Source organism: Sparus aurata, chromosome 8 (assembly GCF_900880675.1).
Source record: "Sparus aurata chromosome 8, fSpaAur1.1, whole genome shotgun sequence".
Taxonomy (NCBI): Eukaryota; Metazoa; Chordata; class Actinopteri; order Spariformes; family Sparidae; genus Sparus; species Sparus aurata.
This window is the reverse complement of record NC_044194.1, coordinates 17,814,145-17,839,459: the sequence shown is the minus strand read 5'-3', so window position 1 is coordinate 17,839,459 and position 25,315 is coordinate 17,814,145. Positions and strand designations below refer to the sequence as shown.

General features: G+C 41.6%; 1 protein-coding gene across 2 annotated transcripts in view; it reads right to left on the bottom strand.

Moving 5' to 3' along the window:
* Positions 1–25,315, bottom strand: part of kcnq1.2 (potassium voltage-gated channel, KQT-like subfamily, member 1.2) — a 177,892-nt gene that overhangs the window by 45,958 nt on the left and 106,619 nt on the right. For both annotated transcript variants that reach the window (XM_030427196.1, XM_030427197.1), the window contains 4 exons: positions 22,751–22,826; positions 21,617–21,711; positions 19,667–19,707; positions 18,034–18,095 (listed from right to left, as the gene is read on the bottom strand). In XM_030427196.1, the coding sequence (XP_030283056.1) occupies positions 18,034–18,095; positions 19,667–19,707; positions 21,617–21,711; positions 22,751–22,826 (274 nt within the window). The remainder of the gene's footprint in view (positions 1–18,033; positions 18,096–19,666; positions 19,708–21,616; positions 21,712–22,750; positions 22,827–25,315) is intronic.

Here is a 25,315-nt window from a genome sequence, read left to right as displayed (position 1 = left end):
TTGCGTAATTAAACCCAAACCATTGTGGACTTGGTAAATGGAAAGTGGACTTGCATTTCCAAAGCGATGAAGGCCTGGTTTCCCTGTCACTGGTACAGTCATATTGTTCTGTCATTGTTTTGGTGTGAGGCTGTGTTGAAAAAGTGAGATCCATCACCATGTATAGATAAATATTAGCATGATTTATGAATGTTATTAAAAGTATGGGCACTTTGCACATATAAGGTGCTTGAAAAGTTGCAGATACATACATTCTTCCCTCTAATGTGATTCATTTTTTAATTCCTGTTCATCTGTTTTTTCTTTTTAGGCAAATGATTTAAAAGTATAGGTCCTTGTTTCAAATCTACTGCTGTATTTCAGAGGACGTGGGTTAAAGTTCCAATTTTTCAGTATCCAGCTTCTGATTTTAACCCATTTTCTGAAAAATGTATTGGGTAATTCACTAAACTGTGGCTGTGTAGTAGGTGTTGGTGTTGCAGCTGCCTGTTGTTAAGCGACTGACAGAATATGTGAGACGAGACTAAAATACCAGGTAAGATACTATCTTTTCTAGACACACTTGTCTGCTCTTAACCTCGAAGTTACACGACAATGACAGCAAAAATACAAGTAGAAATTAACTCTAACTTTTTTTTTTACTTACTTTTTCATGAAATAGCAAAAGTCTTCTCCTTGCTGTTTTCTTCTTTTATAAACTTGCATTTACATTTCCATGCTGTCACTGTGCCATTGTAATATATTAATGGATCATGTTTTTAATGAACTGTATATTTATTATTTTATCAATTGTTCAGTGAAATGTTAACAGTTGTTTGTTTGTAATAATCATTTTGATGCAAAAAAAAAAGCACACTGATAATTCTGACAAAAATTACGATACTTGCAAAAGTAATGCAGCAGCACAACTGTCTCTGCCGAGCGACATGATTGTTGTTGGCATGCATAAGTCGTTTGAGGTGCAGATGTGTCAGACGACAGGCGATACACTTTGTTCGGTTGTACTACAACACATTCCTGTCCAACAGCTGATGCGGAATGGCTCATCCTTGAAACTCTGAGGTAAACTCGGCCCCATGTGACAAGGAAGCTCACATGCACGCACACACGAACACACAAAAACCATTGCTGCACAGATAGCGATCTTTAATATACATCTGAAGGTTTGCTTAAGCTTTCAAAATACATGTATGCATGCACACACATAGGTTGGGACAGTCACAAAGAGGGTAAGGTATACGCACCAACAGACACACACACGCACGCACGCACGCACGCAAACGCACGCAAACGCACACAAACACACACACACACACACACACACACACACACACACACACTGGGCAGGGGACAGTGAGAGCAGGGCAGGCTGTTATTCTAGTGCAGCCTGGCTGAGTTGACCGTGTAATCTCCAGGGTGGAGTCCATATTGGGTTTCTAGGCAATTCACTGTTTTTGGCCCGCTTGTTTTGTGATTTAGCTGAAGAGAGAGAGAAAAAAAAATAGTACGAGAGGGAGAGAGAGCGAGAAAGAGAGAGATAGAGCGACAGAACAACAAGTGTGGGGTTGTTTTTCTTTCTGCCCGGCATATTGTTGATGAGTTGTAATGCAGTGTAATACAAGTGGTGGTTAACCTCAACGGTCGAGAGAAGAGAAGGGAAAGGGGGGGAAGAAGGAAAAGAAAGACAAAACAAAGGGAAGCGATGGAAAAAATGAAAGACGGGAAAGAGGGTACGCAAACAAAGGAGCAGACAGATATAGAGACAAGCTTAAGTGGGTGGGTGGGAAACTTTAGAGAAACGTGTGGAAAACAAAATTGTTTGGAGGTGTGACCACGCCTGCTGTGCATTTTGTTTACAGTTATGGTCGGAGTGCAGTATGACGCCGGAGGACTTATGTTTCTTGGTGACATGGCGGCTTGTGACTCGCAGCAGATACCATCTGTCATTGTTGAGCAGAGACGATAAGGCCACAAAGACTGTCATGCTGTCATTGTCAAATGCCTTCGGTGGCAAATAGCTCTTTATCACTTTGATTTAAAGGAACAGTGCATTCATGACTTTTTCAAAACATTGGGTTTCTTTATATGTCACAATTCTTCATTCAAGGGAACGTCAGGGATATTTTTATTCCATGTAGCCACATGTTATTGTGTGTTTAAATTTAATTACATTTGTGGAAAAGTGAAAAAACACTTGTTGCTGCTGCCAACACGTTCTCATTCCCCACCCGTCAAACATGACAGCTTGGTCAGTGGCTTTAAGCAAACAAAAAACAAAAGCAACAAAATGGGCAACATCCAAATGGGCAACATATGGCATATTACAGCTTCTGGACTAATAGTTACATCGTGAAACAGTCATGGCTTGGTTAGGCTTCGGTACAAAAGTCTTGTTTCCACCCAAGTACATTCAGTATACTAGTACCCGTCAATCTTGTGTGTAACACGTGGTAACTGTACCTAAATGTGAGATCTGTTCTGCATTCTCACTACAGACTCTTAAATGCAGGCGGGGTATTTTTGGCTTTGAGGCTTTGACCTGGACATTTCTCTCTCTTCTTCCAACTTCTGCGCAAGAGTGTCAAACTTTAGGGCCACTGACCCCGCTGCTGTATTTGACTTGTCGGGAGTCATAATTATCTGTTGCAGTCAGATCTTTCAGAATAATTTAAATTTAAGTGCTATTATTTAAAATAATTTAAATAATAGCACTAAAGCAATTAGCCGGTAAACAAATGAATCCACTGGTCAATCGTCAGTTAATTAATCATCAGCAATTTTGTCATTTAGTAAAAGAAAAATGTCAAAAAGTTGTATGTATGACTGCAAAATCAGTAATAATAATAATAATAATAATAATAATAATAATAATAATAATGATAATCCACAGTTTAACACCAAATAATTAAAGACCCAAAGCAGACTAATTATCTCTGGCTAGCTGTAGCTGCGTGAGAGTTAAGAAGAGATTGCTTTGATATTTTGGCAGCCATCTGCCACAGCATGCTGTCATACCACTGACAGCAAAGTCTAAACGGCTGTTGTGACAGATGACAGACACCGAGCTGGCTGGCAAGCACAGGGAGGGGCTACCAAAGCACGCACAGACACACACACACAGCACCTGCATTCCCACAGTAGTCCAAGTCAACAGTCACTGCCCGACCCCCCCGACACTATCAGAGAGGGAGGGACAGGCTGAGTGTTTGCAGGGGGGAGGGGGGGTTGAAGGAAACCCTCGGAGAGACAGAGAGAAGGGGAGTGATTTAAGCTCTTCTCTCCTGGACGAGGGAAGCTCGAAGGGCCCGGAGTGGAGGTGGGAGTAAAGCAGGAGTGGGGGAGTGAGTGATGGAGGAGGAGAGGGGTCAGAGGAAAAGGGAGGAGAGCGATCCAGCTGAGACAGCAGATCCCCACGGAGGCACAGTGCCAATGTCAAGGTGCTGAGTGAGCTGTGCGCAGAGCTCCAAACACACACAGAGGCTTACTCTCGATTTTGAAGTCAAAAATAGCCACATGCAAAAAACACACTCCTTGCTCGGCTTCCTGCGAAATCCAAACAGTGAACAAAACACATGCACACTCAGATGCATGCGAACACGCATGCACGCAATCGCTCCGCTCCGCTCTCAAGTGCCCTCTCGCCCTCTTCCCACCAGGGGAAAACTCTTGTCGCTTCCCTCTTCACCTCTCGAGTCACGCACAACCTCCTGTCAGCTGAGACAAACTGACAGGACAAGACACACAGTTGCTCGGACGGCCAGAAAAGGGCCCCATTGTGCTCTAATTACCAGGCCTGCTGAGATGCCCTTTGACCCCGAGACACAGGCTGTTTGACCAGCGGTGGACTGGTGGGAATGACACTCTTGGCCCACAATGACCTTTTCACATTCACTTCTCACCAAAAGCTGCCCATGAGTGCACTTGGTGTGTTTGTGTGTTTTTGTCAGTGTGTGTGTGTGTGTGTGTGTGTGTGTATAACAGGGCTCCAGACAAACTTTTTTCACCACCACCCCAAAACCGTTCCCAAAAAACAATCATTAACTGTCCCCAAGTGTATATAAACATTCCCAAAATGATTTATTTTTCATTTTTTTTACTTCACTGCTATTATCAGTTATGGTTGTACGTGAATAGTATTACCATTCAAAGTACTATAACCTTAAGTACTTTAGTGTTTTTATTTAATGAAACCTGGTTGTAAAGGCAGCTCACTGTTAAACGCTTTCGGTCCGGCTGTGTGTTTAGCTGTTTGCTCAATTAGCTGTTGGCTTCCTTAGGCAAACATATCACAGGACGTTATTGGAGAAACAAAAACGATGCGTCCCTGGTTGATGGTGAGTTTACTGCGTCCTTTCTTTGGATTTTTAGCTCATCAAATTTAACATAGGAGGAGATCTCTGTTTTTCCCAAACACATTTTACATCTGTTCGTAAGCCTTGGTGTAAGCCTGCATTTACAAGTTTTGACTAATTCAAAGTATCTCAGATAAAACAAAAACACTTTACTGGCAAATTCTGCGTTTTGGATGATTTTTAAGGAAACTCCTATACTGATCCAAATCCTTCTGTCCTGCATCTGTGAGAACAGAAGACACAGCAGAGTACCTTATCTATTTCTTATCACTCTGACTTTGGTCCAGTCGCTCCAGTCTCCTCTGCTCTATTCTAAAGACTCTTCCCTGTGTGTGTGTGTGTGTGTAGGAATATCCCAGTCAGCCTGCCCTTCTATTTTGTTCTCGTCTCCAATCCGAGGTTCACTGCAACCCCCATTATCTGCTCTGCTTATCGGGCCAACTTAAGCTCAGACACTCCTGGCCTCCCTCTTCCTCAGCAGTATGTCATGGAGGGAGACGTACAGTATCGAGATTTCTAGACTAATGTCTGTCTCCGTATCTCCATCTGCTTGGCTGTCTCTACCTCTGCGTCTGTCTCGGTTCCTAAGTACCACTGGAATGAGAGGGAGCTGATTTAACAAGCTTCGGCTCTTATAGCCAATTCGAATATTTGTCACCTTGTTTACATGTTAAAAGAAGTGTCTGAAGATTTCTGTTCGGTTGTCGGTTCCTCATTAGTTGTCAGTCATGACTTTATCCTTCACATGTGAAACCTGCAGTAATTCAAGGTCAATTGAAAGAGTGATTTAATTAAAAGAGTAGTATTAATGTATCTTCTTCAATATTTTCCTATTTAAATGAAGTCACCCACAATGAAAGACTCACAGTCTGCAGCTCCTCTCAGCTCTACACAGTCTGAGTGTTTTTCAACTCATTATTTTGGTTTTATGGCCTGTAATTTTACTGCACTGGTTCACATTCACCCCTCTCATCAGCATCATTTTCGACTACAGCAGACAAGTGTTTACAATGAAAAAGCTCTAAGGAAAAAAAAACCCACAGCAGACAGACCGAAGTTAGTGACTTTGGTGAACACAGCATTAACGCAGCATTTTGCATTTTTCTGCAGTTAGCAAAACCAGAAGAGTAGGAAAGCTAATATTTAACTTTTTTTAAATTTATTTTGGTTCAAGTCCCATTGAGGTCAAGATCCCTTTTACAGGAGTGACCAGGCAAAGGTAACAGCAATGCGATACTCATCAGGTGGACGGAAACACTACTCCAAATGACTGCCAAAGTGACTCCATGTCTGATGAATGTGTAAATAGCTGTTTGCAATAACTGTTTGCAAAAAAAGCTCATGGTATAAACTTTATAAAGTGATAATATGTCAACGGGGTGTTCCCATTATGTTTCCACTGCCCCAGGATGGCCAAAAGTATTAGTTAAATGGACTTCAATTTCAGAAATAATCATAGCAATATTCAGTATATAGGTGAGTTCACATCTTCCTGTATTTGTTCCTACATGACAATCCTGCTTATCTTAAACAATACTTGTACTTGCACTGTACTTGCACTGTTTCTATTCAGGACCATCGATGTAACCTCATCGTTTTTTGGTGTTTTTAAACTGTGAATGTTTATGCTTTTGTTCCCACTTGACTCATGTCGAAACATTCCTGGAAGGAAGCTCCTCTGCGAGTACATGGGCAGAGTTTTATATACAGAAAATCAACTCTGGCAGAACAAAGGGGCTTATCTGTCTCACTCGGAACCAATCGAGGCCAGCAATAACACCCCTGAACCACAGCAGACAATGGAATTGACTCCTTATTACGAAAGCTTCTTGTACCTTTTTTTTCCAGTGAGCAGGATTTTACTGCTTTAAAATGCCAGTAAAAGACAATAAAACATGAGTTGCACCGCCTGTAGCCGTGCTATTGGATGATAGCTGCACAGCAGATACAGGGCGTGGGGAACTTTTTTTGATGGTTAACATTTAAATTGTTGTAAATATGCAGTTCCCACCTACAGCACCATTCAATGATTCAGGCTCAAATAACAGCTTCCTGATTTTATCCATTGTACCGTATGAGACTAGGCGAGGCCTGTATCCTGTGTGGACTACAAAGTTAATTGCATACAATTGAAAGGTGTGTCACTTTAATTGTTCTACAGGGATACACAGGGCCCAGAGGTATAGAAAAACACCCACCATTATACTCCCATAAAATCATTAGTCATTTACTGAAGAAGAAAAAAACGCACTATGGAATACAAACAGGCTTGTTAAGTGAAACCTGACGCCATTAAAACAAAATACGAGTCGACAGGAGACTGGGCATAGAGTGGATGGAGCAAGTCAGGCAAACACATAGGTGTGCACGCACACACACACACGCACAGACACAAACACGCACACACACAGGCATGCCATGCTGTACTGTGGGCACTAGCAACCCCACTGTTGCCTGAGGGATGTGTCTGGGCACAGAGGACCATAGAGCCAATGTCTGAACCACAAGTGGCCCAGTCAACTCTTTACACAGCCATAAACACGCCTGCATTAGTAACAGCAAGTTAAAATCATTCCATGAACTAAGGCGCTAGAATGCTATAGCACAACACCCTGCTGCAATAATAAAATTGACCTTATTTCATTCATAATCTTGCTCCCATATAATGGGATGGCAGATATCACACTGTTGGTCGGCTGGTCCACCACTTTGGTCCAGACTGAAACATCTCAGCAGATCCTGGGTGGATTGATATGACATTTTGTAGACCTCCATAGTCCCCAGAGGATGAATCTGACTCTGTTGACCCCCTAACTTTTCTTCTATGGTGTCAGTCAAGAGGTTGACTTCTTTTTTTTGCAATGTCTTGCAACGATTCGATGCACTGACATTAACTTTCATACAGATAATCAAGAGGCACACATATGAATGACCTCGTGATCACTTCACTTTTCTTCAAGCTCCATCATCAGCTAAAAATTTAAATATGTCAAATGCTTTGGTTACTGGGACAGCTGTAGTTCAGTAGGTAGAGCGGTTCATCCAGTAATCAGAAAGTCGATGGTTCGAATCCCCGCCTCCCACAGCTGCATGTGCATTGAGCAATATTATGAAGCCCAAATTGTTCCTAATGAGTAGGACGGAAGACTGCATGGAAGACTCTAATGTCTCTGCCATCAATGTAATGTGTGTGTGAATTGGTGAATATGACAAGTGCTATAAAGCCCTTTGAGCCGTCAGTACACTATAGAAGTGCTTTAGAAATGCAAGTCTATTTCGCACTTCTGACTTGATGTGTGCACAACTAATAACATCGGCCTCAAATAGACTTTATCATAAATGCTCATTAGTAGCATGCTGATAAGCCCCCGGTAAACAAGGTAAACATTATACCTGGTAAACCTCAATATTTCTGCATGTTGATATTTACACTTTCAGTCAAAGGAGCAGTTGTGCCATGCGCTTTAGACCATGCACCATAGATCGTTTAAGTGGGGCCCTAGGAATCTGACTAAGCATTTCTATGGACAAATTCTTATCAGTACTCTCAAGTGTTGGCTTTCATACCCAGCTCTGGGCATAGCTGAGTCTTCAGCGGCCACCCTGTGAGAGCTGGTGTTCCAGAGTAAGGCTTTGGCATGATGAATTTTATCTACAGATTGTATTTGTGCATATCGGTTGAATAACAGAGATACACATCTGCATAAAACACACACATACAGGCGTACATACAGTATTAAACACACACCCCATTACATGTTCCCCAGGTACCAGCTTGACTTAATAGAGGTGACATTTACACTCGTGGTCTCTGGAGTAATTTACACAGCTTGGCATTATTCGCAGCTGGTTTACTGTTCCATGCAGTATAGACTGATTTAATAGCACTCAAAAGTAGCGTGGCACCAGGGCTACTTAGCACTGTGTGTTAGTAAGACTACAGGTCCCAATAAAACACAGACCCCTGTTTCATGAACTGCATATTGACCCCTTTGTAACCTTCTTAAATAAGCTCACACCTCTCTGCTGATAATGAACTGGTCCATGTAGGAGTATATTAGTGGTCAGGTCCAACCAAAAGTAGTCAGGGCATCTGGCCAAGACAATAAAATATATGTGCAAAAAATATATCCCAGGGCCCTGCGAAACTTGGGCAATTAAAATGGAAATGTAGCATGGGTATTTACAGCCAACGAGCGAGCCCACAGTGGGTGCTTGAGAGACTGGGCGAGAGAGAGAGGGAGCGGGAGCGAACTGACGAGAGACAGTGGCAGTGTACAACATGATTTACATGCTGTGAGTGAGACTGCAGACCTATAATCCTGAAGGCACAGAACCAGACAGAGACAGAGGAAAGAAGAAGGGGCAAGCTCAGCAGGCAGAAAAAAAAAACAGGGAGTGAGAGTGCAACGAGTGATAGAGAGACACAAAGGCAGAGAGAGATAGAAAGCGAGAGAGGAGACTGTGGAGATGGAGAGCGAGCAGCCAGACATGCAGGCAGACTGTCCGTCTCTGGTTTGTGGGAATGCGGTAAAGACACAGTAGTAGGCAGGGTCCCGGCTCTGAAATTAGAGAGTGGCGCTAAGAGAAGGGAGCCAGAGCCAAAGGCCGTCTGGGAGCTGCCAGGGGCTGCATCCCCAGCGCACTGCCCAAACATGATTTACTGCTGGGCTGCACTACAAACAGCACACCGCTCCTGGTGCGCTATCTCACTCGCAGCAGCACACCACTCGCTGCATGCTATTGAGTTCACAACGCTATAAAGATACCACATCAACGGTGGGAAGTGTCGACGTGAGAAAGACCAGCTCAGCCTGGTGAAGTGCAGGGTGGCGCAGTGAGCCGAGGGAAAGGCTGCTGGATCAGGAGTGAGGCTGAAAATGGGAGGAAAAATAAATAAATTGTGTGTTAAATAACGACAAAGGGTTGCAATGGCGTGGGTGTGTTGAAGCAGGTGTCAGTACGAGGATGGGAAACAATATTTGTTTTTATGTGCTGTGTAGGAAGAAGCACTCAGATCTTCTATATATCTTTAATCTTTTACTTAAGAAAGTAGAAGTAGAAGCGTCAAAATATACTTAAAGTACCAAGTGAATGCAGAATCATGATCTATTTCAGAATCATGCTTATTAGTAGATTATTACTATTGATACATTGGGTTCATCGCTTTCATGTTCCAGCAAGAAATTGCCCACCTGTGAACTTCATAGTCCAAACAATTATGGGGAAGCATACTGACAGGGTAACCGCTAACTGCTGCTTACTGTAGCTGCCGTTAGCTGGTAAGCCCATTTAACCGTGCAGCCAGCAGCCATATTATCTGACTCTGGACTTGGAGCTCAGGGCACCGGTGTAGTGCCGGTGCTGTTAATGGGAATTTCCCCTCCTGAGGTGACAAACTGGCAAGGGGCTAGACGGTGAGCATGCTAACTACAATAGATTTCTCTGCAACACAATACATAGATGTCCTCAATGTCAAACCTGTTATTTCTTCACATTCGGCTGATGATTTTAGTAAATCTTTTCATATTTTAAACTAAAAGTCTTAGACATGTGTCTTTTTTGTGTTTTAATCTGAAGCTTCAAAGTACCAAAGTAAGTAGTTATTAAAGTTTTCATATGAATATGAAAGTATATGTGAGGTTAGTACTTCAGTAAATGTATATATTTCCTTTGCATTACAGATCATTTGTATTTTTCCAGGTTTAACAGACAGTATAGCACTGCAGCTATTTTCAATCCTCTTACATGTCTACCTGAATGTATGCTTACACATATGTAACTGGCCAGCAGTTTGTGCTGTTAGATAACTTTGTACCTGTACCCTGCTTACTGAAATGAATGAGGTTGCATTTTGGTACAATGTTACTGTCAGTTCAAATATGAAGCAATCCAAATGTCTGCGAGCAAAACACTGAAAGCCGAGCAGCTCCAGGGTCTGGCAATCTGCAGAGGACAGTGACCCCTGACCTCGCTGTGGCACACTAAAAGGACTTTTTAGAGTTGTTTCCCTCAGTCCCACCTTGCATGAGAACGCAGTGCTGCACGAGAGTATTTGCACAGATCTACATCTTTTATCCAAAGAATTGTGCATTCACTGGGAGTGCAAAGAAGCCTGTGCAGGACAGGGTTCAGAGATTTAATCAGAAAAGAAAAGCGCGGGGGGAACTGTGTGCTGTAGCTATCGCAGGCCAAGTTCAGACATGCAGGGAGATTCAGTATCTGCTTGTCTGCAGCTCAGGGCAGCAAGAGTACGGCCGCTGCAGTGAAGTTGTGTGCTCCATGATTTGTGTATGTGTGTGTGTGTGTGTGTGTGCATGCGCTTCCTTTGCCAAGTTTCCTCTCTTTGTTTAGACCGGCCCGGTCAGTCCGGCTCCCCACTGAGCATGCTGCGGCCAAATACACACATATATCAAAACACAGCACAACAACAGACAGGGTGCTCTCAGGGCAGAGAGGTGCTGGGAATAGGACCAAAGGGGAGGTTAGAGAAAGATAGATGGTGTCCATACGGGAAAAACAGAAAAAGAGGGGGAACAGAAAGCTGGAAAGATAGAGACTGTAGGAAAGGGGGAGGTGGGATGGCAGAGGACTCACCCTTTCCAGCAGAAGTGCAGAAAAAGGACAGAGAGTACGGTCGCTGTGACCATCACTCCAATTACGCAGGGGAAAAGAGCAGGTTAAGGAACATGCAGAAAAGTGGGGGAATGAATAGAGGAACACTGGTGACTCACAGGAAGGGGAGGAGGGGGAGTAGGGCAAAGGTACAGTGTGACCACTCTGGCTGAGAAGCAACTCTCCAGGCGACACGTTACAATTCTTGATCAGTTTGAAAGTATATGATGGAGTAATATTCACATATTCACACATATATTTGTCTCATTACTCTAATAAACAAGGTGGGGTTGTAGTTAAGAATAGTGTGTGTTGGTTACTTGACTGAAATTCAAACAAAGTGACAATCTGGAAATTAGTTTTGCTCTCTGAATAGGCAGATTTTATACCTAAGCACTAATGTTCTATTTCATAAATTAGTGTAAATAAGGAAATCAAGAAGTATAATGAGTTTTACCCCCCATTACTCTCAATCTTATCTTTTTTTTTTTTTTTGCCAGGCACCAGAATATTTCATTTCAAGTAAGACTAGATGATGTGGACTCATTGTGTTTCCCAGCTGATGGGGGCAGTTACAGACCATCCCCAGTCCTATTTTTGCATTCAAACATTTAGGCGAGAAAATAAAATAAGTAATTCAGTGTGAAACAGAAATAAACTTACAGACAGTCTGGGGGAAAAATAATCAGCTTAGAACCTTTCAAAAGAGCCCTAAACCATAACTGTACTCAAACTAGTTCAACAACAGCTTTTACATTTCATCTGGGCTGGACTGGGATCAGCCTTTTAGGATAATTTTACACAATTCTTCCAAGGATAAGAACAATTTAAATTCAATAACCGTTCTGAACTAGCTAATGTTATGTTTTTAGCATTTATTATTTCCTCCTCCATACTGAAATCACACACCGGTCCGTTTGCTAAGACGTTACTGTGCTTTGTAGGATATCAATATATTGTTGCTGTTTCCCCCTTTTATTATTTCCAATAAAAAGATGGAAGATGCCTGCAGTTTTACAGTAAATCCTCCAGTCTTTCCAGTGAACTGAAATAGGCTGAAAAACAACCCCTTCTCCCCAAAAAAATTCAATTGAGCATGACACTGCCTTGAACTCGAAACATCTTTCAAGTCCAAAGAATTTAAAAATGTCTTTAAAAACGTTTTATTTCTCTGTATGTGGGCTGCAACATGCTGTTAAGCTCATTATAGTATTTCTTGGTTTCACTTAATAAATATTTCCTCCAGGCTTTGATTCTGGGGTATTAATTTGCTTGTAATCGTAAAATTAAAGATTTATGTAGAGAAAAATCCCACAGCCACAGAGAATACCTCAGCACTGAAAAGGGATGGTTCCCTTATTGATGTGGGTTTAACTTGTTGTGGATTCCAAAATTCAAAATCAAGGAAAAACATGGTCGGAGATAACAGATTGAATCGACGATAGATTAATTGATTTAAGGCAAGAAATTGTGCTCCACCTCCACTCTGCGCTCCACCTCCGTTCATTCCCTCTCGGTCCCCTGCACTGGGGCTGATTCTGTTTGAGGAGAGCCGAGCCGGATTGACAAACATGCATGTGTACGTGTGCCCGGACCTCCACTTGTATTTTTGTATATGGTCTAATGTATAAATATGTTTATATATGAGTGTGTGTTTACCAGGCCCTCATCTCTAAAGCCCTCCACTGAGACCAGTCTAAACACACACACGCTAATGCACACACACTCCTGCCCCCCACAAAGCTCTGCTTTTAAAGACGAGGGGCCCTAAATGCCTTACAGATGGACTCCTAACAAACACAACACTCTGTCCCGGCCCTCAAGTATTCCCAGTATTTGGCCTTGCTGTAATTTACAGCATACTTACCTAATTGAGATGCTATTACGGTCAGGGCGAGCATTCTTCTGCGTACGCTTAGTGCTAATGCACATGATATAAAGCGTGACATACATGGCACAGTATATCTGCCTTAATACAGCGGGCGTGAAGTTAACCACAGAGTGAGTGTGATCTATTGTCCGTGTAGTGTAGTTAGAGCAACACAAATAATGATGTGTTGAGCGGAGACGTGTCTGTGCAGGTCTGGAGGGCACATTAGATGGTTTTGTCCTGACGAGTCACTACTGATGGTTTTATACCCACCAAAGACCGATGCAGCTTCCAAATACAACTGAATGCTACTTCGATGATTAAATACGATCAACTAAGTACATAATGTGAAACAAAAGCTGAGTAATGACCCCCACGCTGCTGTTGCTTGTTTTTACACATGCTTAAGTTTTTTTTTTTGTTTTTTTTTTCTCATCACTGTGTAAAGTGAACTCATATCTCACAATGGACATATTTTTGAGCTCATCTTTTAGAGAACGATAATACAACAAAACATCAAATTTATTTTAAAAACAGCATTAAATACATAATAAAAAACACCCATCAATTTAAAGTTGGAAATATCTTTATACATAACTGAAAATAAATGTATTTGCAGTCTTGATAAAGTATTTTTTAAAAATCATAATAAGTATGAGATCCTGAGCTATATATCAGTTTGTCTCATCACAGATATATCTGTATCTGCATACTGTATATCTGTCCGATATGCGCAGATACAGAAAACGCTATTTTTTTAGAGAAAAAATGCCCCAAAAAAATATGCTTGGGATCATTTACAACTGCAGTCCGACCCACACTCAATTTTATGGTGTGATTCTGATACTTATGAAGAATACCAACAATAATAATACCCAAAAAGAACGATATCGATATATAGGTAGATATACTGTACACGCTTTTTTTCTCTTAATTCTGGTTATCAAACACTAGTGACAAAGATATGTAACTGAGACAAGTTATTTTACAGTTTATAAATAGACTTTGTATTGTTTAACATTGACAGTGAAATTAACTGAAACAGTAAACTTCAATGTGAATGTACTTATAATAAATTACCCAAACAAGCTTTTCTGCCTTATAATCTAAAGAAAAAATAAATCATTTCCTTTTCATATTGGTGCAAACGGGACAACATACACACCGACAGATACATCTGTGATAGGTCAACATCAGCTGATAATATCAGCCAAACAATATTCTATAATAATTCCCACTGAAGTTTGCCGTTTCAGTGCACTGATGTCATTTTAGACAATAAAGTTTATTGTTAAACTGCAGAATAATATATTATGATGTTATTGCAAAAACTTGCGTATACCAGATGGTTAATATATTTCGATGTCGGCATCAGCCCCCAAAAAATAGCTCTAAAAATCAACTTTTCATTTCTTCTGTTTCTCAAGTTTTAAAAAGTTATTCGGGTTTTTAAATTGTATTTAAATAATTTATCATTGAGTAACACATTATTTAATTCCATTATTCAACAAATTAGACATTTAAAAGTTTGGTGTGACCTTACATTTTTTTTTTTCAACTCTCAACTCTCACCAAAAAACAAACGTTTTCTCCTGCATAATTAAAGGCTGCCGCTGTCGACTTACACACTCATTTCCGTTTGAAGCCGCTGGGTTTCTCTGGGCTGCACAACACTTTACAATATTGTTAAATCTCTGGAACAAAATAGCATTGGACAAAAAAAGCTCAAGCTTGTTGTTCAGACAGACATTTACAGGCTATGTGAAAGCATATTGTTGTAATTTCCCTGCCCTTTTCTGTCTATTGCTATGAGAGAAAAATCCTGTTCCTATAAAACTTGGAGAGATTTACCACAAGCAGTGGGCTGACTTCATCCTAAAGCATGCAGCGAGCTTCTTTCTGAAAGGCCACGCAGAAGCCCAGAGACACTGGCCACTGTTTGAGCTTGTCGTTTGGGTATTTTTCATCGAGTGTGTCTGACAGAAAGATAACAGGCTGTCACAAAGAGCCATCCATCTTCGTTTCCAGGTTGCTCCTGGAGAATTCAATCTTGAGAGTGTGGGGTTAGACACATCGGTGATTAATCAACTCCATCCTCGTGTGTGTGCGAGTGTATGTGTGTAGATCTATATGTCTCTTTGTCTGCTTGTGATAAATCACTGTCTAACCCTGTACAGGACAGACAATACCCGAGCCCCCTTCAGTCCACTGAAGATAAATTCATCTACAAGTGATGTGCTGACAATAGCCGGACAAGAAAATGAAATCTTACTTACTCAGCTGCAGCGTAAAGTGCAGTCAGAGTGGTCGATGTCTGGCGTTTTTACAGGGAAGAGGGGAATAGAAAGTGGGAATTTGTCAAAAAAAATAAATGTCGCTGGACGTTGACCAAGAGTGAGTATTGAGAAAGGCATGGGAACACACTCTTGTGCACACACAAACCTACACACACAAACATCAGGGCACAGGGTTGATGAATAATTCCTTGGGGCTGTTGAGAAAGATCCCATTCACAAGTGATTCTACTGTGACACCAGGGTTTTTTTGCTTTGTATGTTATTAGGTTTACTATTACGAGCGACATGAGCGGTGACGCAACCCGGGAATTACACAACGTTGTGAAATGCGTGCGGTGATGCGAGACAAACAAAAGTGACAGGCAGCGCTGGAGATTCTGTTGCAAACAGCTTGCTACTGACAACTGAACTCAAGGGCTCTCGAACAAGTTTAAAAAAACCTGACTTACTTTTTTTTACAGTTTTATTTAGCTTGAACATTATGGTAGAAAGAGGTTTGATTTGGAATTGTTGTTTAACAAATGGAAAAACTTTGGGATCTGTCTTTCAACAAGATTTGAATGAAAACGAAGCACAAAGAAAAAGCTATGTTTAAATACAACAAAGATCATTTTGTTCAGATATGAGGATTACATAGTAAGTGTAATTATAAAATCCCAACGTTACAGTCAAGTGTCACTGGAGCCTGAAGAAGTATTTTACCGCAGTAGTAAGATGCAAATATATTTATATGACCAGTGCAAACAGAAAAACGAGACCAAAAACAACCAGAGAGCACTTTGTCGCACTCCAATAAAAGCCCCAGTTGGGCGGTGCTTAGGTTTTGCTCTGTTTTTTGAAGCAGGAAACAATATGGCGACCGCAGCTAAACAGATCACAGTAAAAATGTTTGTGAAAATACTTGAGTTAGGATATACGCAATGCATCGACATAATCCTGGCTGGTATTTGACCAGCAGTGCCTCTCTTTACAGTTCAATCTGATGTGTCTCAGTCTGACTTTTACAGACTTTATGTGCGTGGAGGTGCGGGAATACAAAATGTGGTGGTGCAATCTGTAGCTCGAGCCCAGAGCGGTCCACAGGATCACGGGGGAAATGACTGGGGGAGCTCTGGGTGCAGGCAACATAGAGGGAAAGTTTACCACTGTTCATTTTTGCAAATATAATACAGGGATTGCAAGGATACAAATCTGGTTCAAAATTAGCAACGTTTCCCCGTCTGGAGGAGGACCAGGCAATGTGTCAAGTAACAAAGGTCGACAGGTTCATCCACCTGCTGCCTGAGGGAAAAAGGAGGCCCCCGTTTCTGTGTAACAGGTGTGCTGCCCCGTCACAACCATCAAAACAACAAATTCACACGAACCAAAATTAAAACGGGGAAGCAGGCGGATGCTGAGACGAGGAAAATAGTAATTATGAAGGATGAGTGACTCTGGGCGTCACGAGTTGTGGCTGCCTTCCCTTTTGTTCCACTTCGACAGGATGCTTGTTGCAGCATTGCAGGAAAATGCAGTTCTGATTAGAGCTGCAGTGATTGGTTCCACATTGTTTCGGAGGGAGAGCGGCCTGCATCAGTGGGGTTCCGCTGATTTGTTTCTCAATTATCCACCTCTCAGTTTTGTTCAGCCTTTATGTCAAAGCAGAGCGGGGGTGAGAGAAGAAGTGAAAGAGGCGAAACGGAGAGACTGAGAGAGGTAGAGGAGGCACCTCTGAACGCAGGTTTATGTTTCCAATCAGGAGATTGCGATCACAACATGCAGCCCAGAGCAAATGGGCCGTAACTCAATCACTGGGGGAGGTCTTCGGGCTCCGAGCTTGCATTGGTTCAAGATCATTACTCCTCCGTACGTAACAAAAGGGGGCAAACGCATGCAAACATCACAGGACGTGTTGCGTTGATGAGCGCACAGAGATGGGATGATAAATGTTGAGGTGAACCGCGGGGACCTGAATAGAAGAGAAGCGGCCACAGACTGCGTTGTTCTGCCTCACTGTAAGATGCGAGGACGACTCGACTGTATGGTTAGAATTAAATTTTAAACACCAGCTTTATAAAAAGAAAACGCGCTTGAGCGGCGCATTTCCAAGACCTTTCCAAATCCACAAAAAATCATTTTGCTTTCTCGTGATGCCACCAGTCAGACAAACAGACAACAGATGTAGCCACAGACCAAAATTAACAAACACATTTCATATCCTATAATTTGCACATGGAAAGACAGAGAGGCTGATAGACACGAAGGCAGACGCATTCACACACCAGTCCAACTGGTCCGACCAGCCCTGCGGGGACAATGTCTATCTTGGCATCACACTGGCATCATGCTGGCATCAACTGTTCATCTACGAGAGAGGGCACGCCCAGTTGAACCAGTGGGGTTCATAACACAGCTGTTGCCAATTGGCCATGCCTTACTGCATAGACTTTTCTCTTAAGCCCCCCCTGGTGCTTCCAGTACTTTTGATATTCCCTAATGGAAACACGAACATCCAAGAATTTTCACCAACCAAGGAAAAACTGAGGGCTAGCATGTAAAATCATAAAACGGTCCAGCCCGGAACAAGAGAGAAGAAGAACCTGAAGAGAAACGTATGTGCAGCACTAATGCAGCTCTGAAAAGGTGCTGATAAGGCGGAGAGAGAATGTTTTTTACGCTGGTACAGATTTTGACGGAGCCCAGCCAAAACAAAAATCAAAAGATTCCACCGCACGTCATTCTACTGATAACGAGTAGAAATGCGCTCGGACACACACCAACACTACGCCCCCCACACACACACTTCTGGCTATGAACACCAAAGGTAATCTAATCAGTTTATCTCTCTCACAGACGAAACACACACACACACACACACACACACACACACACACACACTGAGAGGCAGGAGTGTGCCTACCTTATCTTCAAGCCTGATCAGTCGTGCTCCAATCGTTGGGTATTCTTTATCCTCCCCTTTTCCTTGTGAATGAAAACAACGTCAAACATAATACAACATAAATACATTTGACAGGAATTTACTACTGAATTATTGTACGCTCATGCACACATTACAAACACAACATTGTTTTACAGTAAGAGCCCTGGAGGCTCATGATGTAGCACACAGTCCTGTACTGTAATATTTACATTAAATGTCAGAAAGAGTTATGTAACGTTAAAAATATGAGTAAACTCCATTCTTTAGATTGAAAGCAGGGTAAGTTCGGGTGACTTTACCCTCCACTCTCTGGATCTGCAGTAGCAACACGGTATTTTCTGATTTACATTGTGCAAAACCTCTACAATGGTGATTTCACAGACATTGTGTTTTGATGTACACAGCGCCTGGACTGTTTTCTTAATTCAGTCCCTTGTCTGACTGGTTAACCCTGTTAGTGGCCGGGGTCAGCCAAGACTTGTTTACTAAGGGAAACCGTACCAAAGGAAAAAGAGAAGGGGGGAGAGAGGGAAGGTGGTGGAGGGAAATAATGTTAAAAATGTTTAGATTCATATGTATACACACTGACATACCAGCATTAAATCATAATAAAGTATAAATGAGATTTTCTGAGATCGCTTGTTTCTTTGTGACTTTATAAAGATGCCGATAACGTGACGTGATGATCTGAGTGAATTATCATTTTTTTTTCACTTTACTTTATCTAATCAGAATAACATCTTGTTCAAGTTAGCCAGTTTCTTGTTCAGTTGGCAGAGAGGCTGTGGCAGCAGTTGTCAGGAGCAATTAACTTAACCTTTTTTTCCAAGCACAGCACTTTGTGTTAACACGTGATGGGGACATAAGGACTCAGAAGATGAGACATTTTTAAAGCGGTCTTCAACATATGCAGTTTTTGGGGGCAGCGTAACTGGGGAAACAGCGTGAGGTCAGAGTAGATAATAATGGCGGGAAATAATTGAATAACGGCGCATCAAGAGGACATCGCTGAGGCTACTGTCACCTATATCCGTCTCATCCACAACTTCAACATCATGTAAGTAACAATGCCAATATGCTGCATAAAACTCCAATGCATGTCAGTCTGCCTTTTTTTCACTCGTTAGTTAACGGTGCTTTGTTCAAGCTATTTCTTAGAACATTTGAAACAAATTAGGCATTTAGAAAGTGACAGGGAGAACATCAGCCATTTAAAAAAAAGGTGGTGTTAGTGAACAGAGCCCAACACAGAAAAATATGATTAATATATGGAAGAAGTTGTGATTCTGGACACAAATGATTATTTTAATCTTTAAAATGTCATTAATAAACAAATTAGGTGATCTAATAAATGTAATGTATAGTACACCTTCACTTATAAATGAAACAAGCAGGGTGCACAAAGTCACGTATTGCCAAATATAAAATCACACATGTAAACACACCCACATCCAAACAACATTATACACACACATACACACACCAGGGACCTCTCTGCCTCTCTTATCTAGTCTGGTACCGCTTGTGAATGTGTGAGGTATAAACACAGGGATGGAGTGTGGAGTGACGGCCGTCTATCAGATGTAGACTGTTGTATTTGCTGTGTATTTACCTGGAAGAAACATTCCTGGCTTCCCCAGTGTGCCATCCAGCCTGAGGGGAAAAGACATGAGAAACAAAAGTAAAAAAAAAAAGAAAAAAAAAAAAAAAAACCGACCAGATGCCGAGTAGATTCAGTTGAGTAAACAGCACTTTATTCCAGCTCATGAACAAAACAGTAAAACAATATAAGCCAATTTATATAGCCAGTAAAATTAAACATATGGCGTCAGCTTGAACCATATTTATACATCGCTGCTTTAGGAAAAAAAAAACAAAAGAAAAAACCCACATGCAAGGTTTTTAAAGGGATGAATAAATGAATGCTATGTTCTTATTGAAGCTTTGAAAATAAACAGTGAGGCTTGCTCATGCAGACTGTTAGTCATCTATAAATCTACTGAGGCAGGGGAAGCAGTTCAATATGCTCTGTAAAGCATTCCCTCTTCTTTTCATCACCTCAAGTTAAGTGGGGATTTTTTTATCACAAGCAATCACATGTCTTTAATTATCTTTCATTTACATAAGCGTTCACTGCATTGTTGTAGGGATTTTTGCAGGAGTCAAATGTGCAGTCTTTGTCCTTGTGTTTGCTGTTGAATGCTACGTTTCTGTCTTTTTGTAGTGTTGCAAAAAAATAATATTAACAATAACAAATTATTATCTTAGATATTTATTATCATTGTGATTAAATATGATGATTCGCTCTATGATTGTTTGTTTTAAGGTGTTACATCACTGCAATTACATTAATTAAGAGTCCTCTTGATTTATGGAGATATTTTGGTGCCCTGCTGCTTTCGAAAGTTTCATAGGGCATTACCGTGATTCAGCTGAGTTACTGCGAAAGGTGGTACGAGGTCCAGGTGACACACTTACATAAGCCTGACCTAATTCATTATCTAACCGACCTCCTCCGAGGGAGAGCGACGGGAATATTGCTTTAAAAAAGCAGAGAAAATATGCGGAACGAGGATGAAAGATTTTTACTTTGGAGGGGACTGGACTTCATTACTGCTCAAGAAAGCACAACAAGGTGTAACAAATCTGATGCCAGCGAGGCTCCTATGTGTCAGAGGAACAGCAACAAACTGTGCAGCAGGAGCGGAATCCAGCTGACAGAAACTGTTAAGAGTTGCACAATTACTGGAACATGAATAGAGGCATCTGTAATGGAGCCATCTCTCTACTTGTTGTCTTCATGTCCTGATTGAGTTGACACTGATGTCACTGCAGATTATTTAAAGGGTCACTTTTACACATAAAAGTGTGTTAAAAGGTATTGGGGAGTACAACTGCATATCTGAAAAAAAAAGTAGTGTAAAAGCCTTTTGTGGCTCCAGAGGAAGCTGCATGTTATTTGATAAATTGCTTTCAGTGGTGTCTCTCATTGGCAAAGTTGCAGTGTGGGAAATGTAGGCGCCAGGTTTTTAACAAAGAAAGAAGAATGCGTCTTACGTATTGAATTTGATAATTTGTTTTTAAACCGTCCATAATGAGTCCAACAGTGTTATAGGACTGCGAGGCTAGACTAATGAGCTGCTTTCCGGTACCTGGCGCCTACATTACCCATAATTCAACTTGTCACTGAGTGAAATCACTGGGGGCAATTTATCAGATTACATGCACCTTCCTCTAGAGCAACAAAAATATTTTTTTTGCTTTTTCGCGTATGCAGTAGTACTTCCCAAAACCTGTAAACACACAATTAGCAGAGTTACCCCTTTAATGACAAGACAATCAGAAAAACAAAAGGTTAATGGTATGCTGTGACTCAACTGTGAAAAATTGAAGTTGATCTCTTTTGTTTTAAAATGAGACAGTATGTTTGGTTTCTGAATTCTTGTTGTGACAATGAGGCGGTATTCAACAAAATGGAAAAAAAATAAAACAAGTCAACTGACGCAAAGTAAGGGACGGAGAGCGAGGGAGAAAGCGTGCGAAACAAAGTCAAAGACGGCACCTTCTCTGCAGTTCCTTGATGCGAACCATCATGTTGAGGTGACCCTGGGAATACTGCTCGATCACGTCTCGCACATCATACGGCTTCCGCGCTTGCTGTGGATCAATGCACGTACGCACACAAACACACATACACACACACAAACCATAGCACAAACACACACACACACACACACACACACACACAGGGACACAAAAGCCATTGTCAACCATTGCCGCTGTTGCTTGGTCCCCGAAAACATCCCCAACCCCCTAGGGTCCAAAGGGTTCATTGTTAACTCATTGTGTGTGTTTGTGTGTGTATGTGTGTGCGTTGCAGTGCGTGCACTGACAAGTGCATGGTCATGTAGAAAGCAAATCGTGTTAAGGTCCTTTCACAGCTTTGTTTAGTGTGACGTAGGTACAAGCAGCACCAGAAAGAACCCAGTGAACTCTTTAGGGTATCCTCGGTATATGCAGAGTGTAGCCTCTGCAGCTGAGATCACTTAGGCCATAATTGAAAACATGTACAACACTTGGAGATGGTAAGAATATAGAAACCATTCTACAAGAACATGTAGCATGAAAATGATGGCAAGAAAAAGTATTTCAAACATGATCGTTTTTTTTTTTTACTGAAATATTTATCGCGCAAAATTTTCTAGCATATTTCTGCTGACTTTATTGCTGTTCGAGGCTGCATCCTGCTGAGTGTGTGTGTGTGTGTGTGTGTGTGTGTGTGTGAGAGAGAGAGAGAGAGAGAGAGAGAGTGTGTGTGTGTGTTTTTCAGTACAGTAAGTGAATTCCTACTGTAGCCCTAGAGACAGGTTAGCAGATTTCCCATGATACTACGGCTGAACTGAAGTGAGTTACAAAGAAGACATGCAGGTGCAGGTTTCAGGCATTTACGCACAAACACACACACACACACACACACACACACGTGCACAGCATAGCTGCAGCTGATCTATGCCCTTGGGGCTCCCCCCCTTCTCATCCTGTACAACCGCACACTGACTCCATGAACACACAACACACTTCCCTCTCACTCCTTCTCAATCTGTCTCTCTCTTTATCTCTCTATCTCCCCCCTCCTTTGCACTCTGTAACTTTGCTGAATTTCTCTCTCCTCCTCTGGATTTCCTTTTTTTCTTACCTGAAACTTCTTCCTAGCCACAAAGTACTGCATTCTGCGGAGGACTTTAACAGCTGACCTCTGGGCATGGGACAACCTGTGACAGAAAGGGAGACTGATTTAGTTGAAGAGAAAAACAATGATGGGGAAGTGTGCAGATGTTTCCTTGCTGTAAATTGTGAAGTGGCTTGTTTTGGACAAGCTTAGTTAAAAAAAAAAAAAAAGAAAAAGAAAGAAAACTGAAGAAAGTCTACAAGTCTGGCTCTTGCTGCATTAAAGAATAGGACAATGTGTGCACCAAGCAACAACAAAACACATGTGGCCCTGACAGGAGAGCACACATTGGAAGGTATGCATTCATGTACACAAAAACACTTGTTAACTTAGAGCGTGTTGTGAGCGTGTGTTTCAATCTGCTCTCTCCCAGCGCCTGTCTTATCAGTCACTAGTATGAATCTACAAAACAAAGCGAAAGAAGGGAAAACAGACTCGGTTTGCATTAAGAGGAGTCCCAAAACACACGTCCCCCCGGCACTAAGCAGCACATCTGTGTCAACACAAGGAAAACCCACTGGTATGGAGCTAAACACTGAAACAGAAACCACTGGATACAAACAACACACACAACCTCGTACTCGCATACCATAGTGACTGTATGGCATGCACTTGTGTTTGTTTTTTCAAGGAGGCTCTCTGTGTGCTGCGCGCTGGTGCTCATGTGATTTATTGGTCAAAGAATGCCGAAGCATGTCCTTGGATAGTGCATGTGTGACAGCTGCATGTTTTCGCGACGAGTGCTATGAATGAACATGGATGAGAAAACTAATCGTGCTGTCAAATTTGTTGAGTGACTGGATCTCAGTCGTCTGAGTGATTTAAAACACACAAACACTGTGTGCAGGCACAGACGGACATTGCTGCACAGAGACCACAGCAGTCAAAAAGTCATGTTTTAATTTAAATAAAAGGCATATTATATCATATTCTAATTCCAATCATTTGATTTTATTAAAAGTTTTTTTCCAAGTGCATGGAGAAAACTCCAAATACATCATATCTTAATGATGTGATGTCAGTATTTAATGACCTAGTTTAATGATATTGTAAGGTCGTGTGGGATCATGGGAGTTGCTGTTTTCATTGTTTAACAACCACCATGGTTGACAAAAATCTGTCTAAATCATGAACGCTGACTTAATTTTGAAAAATGAAATTATTTCAAACCTCTTTCCAGATCACTCTGAGAAAGCCTCAAATGTAAACAGTAGTGCAAAGTGTTAGACTGTCCGATTGGGTGCTTGAGCTGAGATGGTCAGGGGTGCTTGAGTCCTAAAAGTGCTAAGAGGGATCATGATAGAGCTGCTTTATTATGGCAAAAATCAGATTCATGATTACAAGGTTACTCAATGACTCTGGAAACAAAGAAGTTGTCGTATTACAGAGAATCGCCTCAAACTTTAAACATAATTGAACTGATAAACAAATAAAAAATACTTGGTCAAATGTGTCTCTTGTCCTTTTTGGATGCTCCAAGCAAAGGTGCTGACACAGTGCAAATCAACGCCTACAAAAATCTAAGAGGCAAATGGCATTGACCAGGTATTTCACAAACGGCGGCTCACTTGACCACAATAAGTGTAATTAAACATGCCACCGCCTGGCTGAGAGTGAGCGCACCGCTGTAAAACAAAACAAGAACATTACTGGGAAACAAAATACGTCACAGAAATGATTTATCTCGATTATCATGTTCTCATGATCGCTAAAGGGCAAAATCTTAATTGAAAATAAAATAATCAATCTTCCTGCCCCAGGTTGTGGCCTAGTAATTAGCGTTTAAAACGTTCTTAAATACTGCCAGCCACTATTCCACTATGAGAGTCAGTTTGTTAAATCACTGAATAACCCTAATATGTTCTTATTGATTGACTATTACAGACTTCATTCTTACACAAATTTTGCAGTATTATGAAATATAGAATGAGCTCCTATCTGCTGGGTGAGCAGGACTTGTTTCCATCTCACTACCTGTCTTCTATTTCATGTACAGTGCATCTCAGAGACAGGTGACCTTTCAGCCATCTGTTGGTATCAGAGACAACAAGGTAAAGCTGGTAGGTCGCGGGATGGTTTGTGTGTGAGTGTGTGTGTGTGTGTGTGTGTATGTGTGTGCGTGTGTGTGTGTGCGTGTGTGTGTGTGTGCTAGCAGTGTACTCTCCCGAGACACCGGATTAGCAGCAAACCGTCACTTTGCCGAAAAGATCGCGAGGAAGATGGCAGAAATTTCAAACTTCAAAATGATAAATATTAAAATGATGTGTGTTGCAATCCCACTACTTTGCACACCTCTCAGGATCATGTGCACTGTAACCTCAAATGTGCTTTCATAATGCACCGGATGTTTGCGTCAAACAGCCCTCAAAAAAATAAGCAGTAAATGAATGACTGTTGTCGAAGCCTCCGCTTTTGTACGCAGGGGGTAATGTGTGTGAGTGCCTGTACTCTGTTTTAAACGATGTTGCTATCGAAGCAGACACACCCAAGTGAACACACACGCACACACCCTCGACACACACAAAAACACAC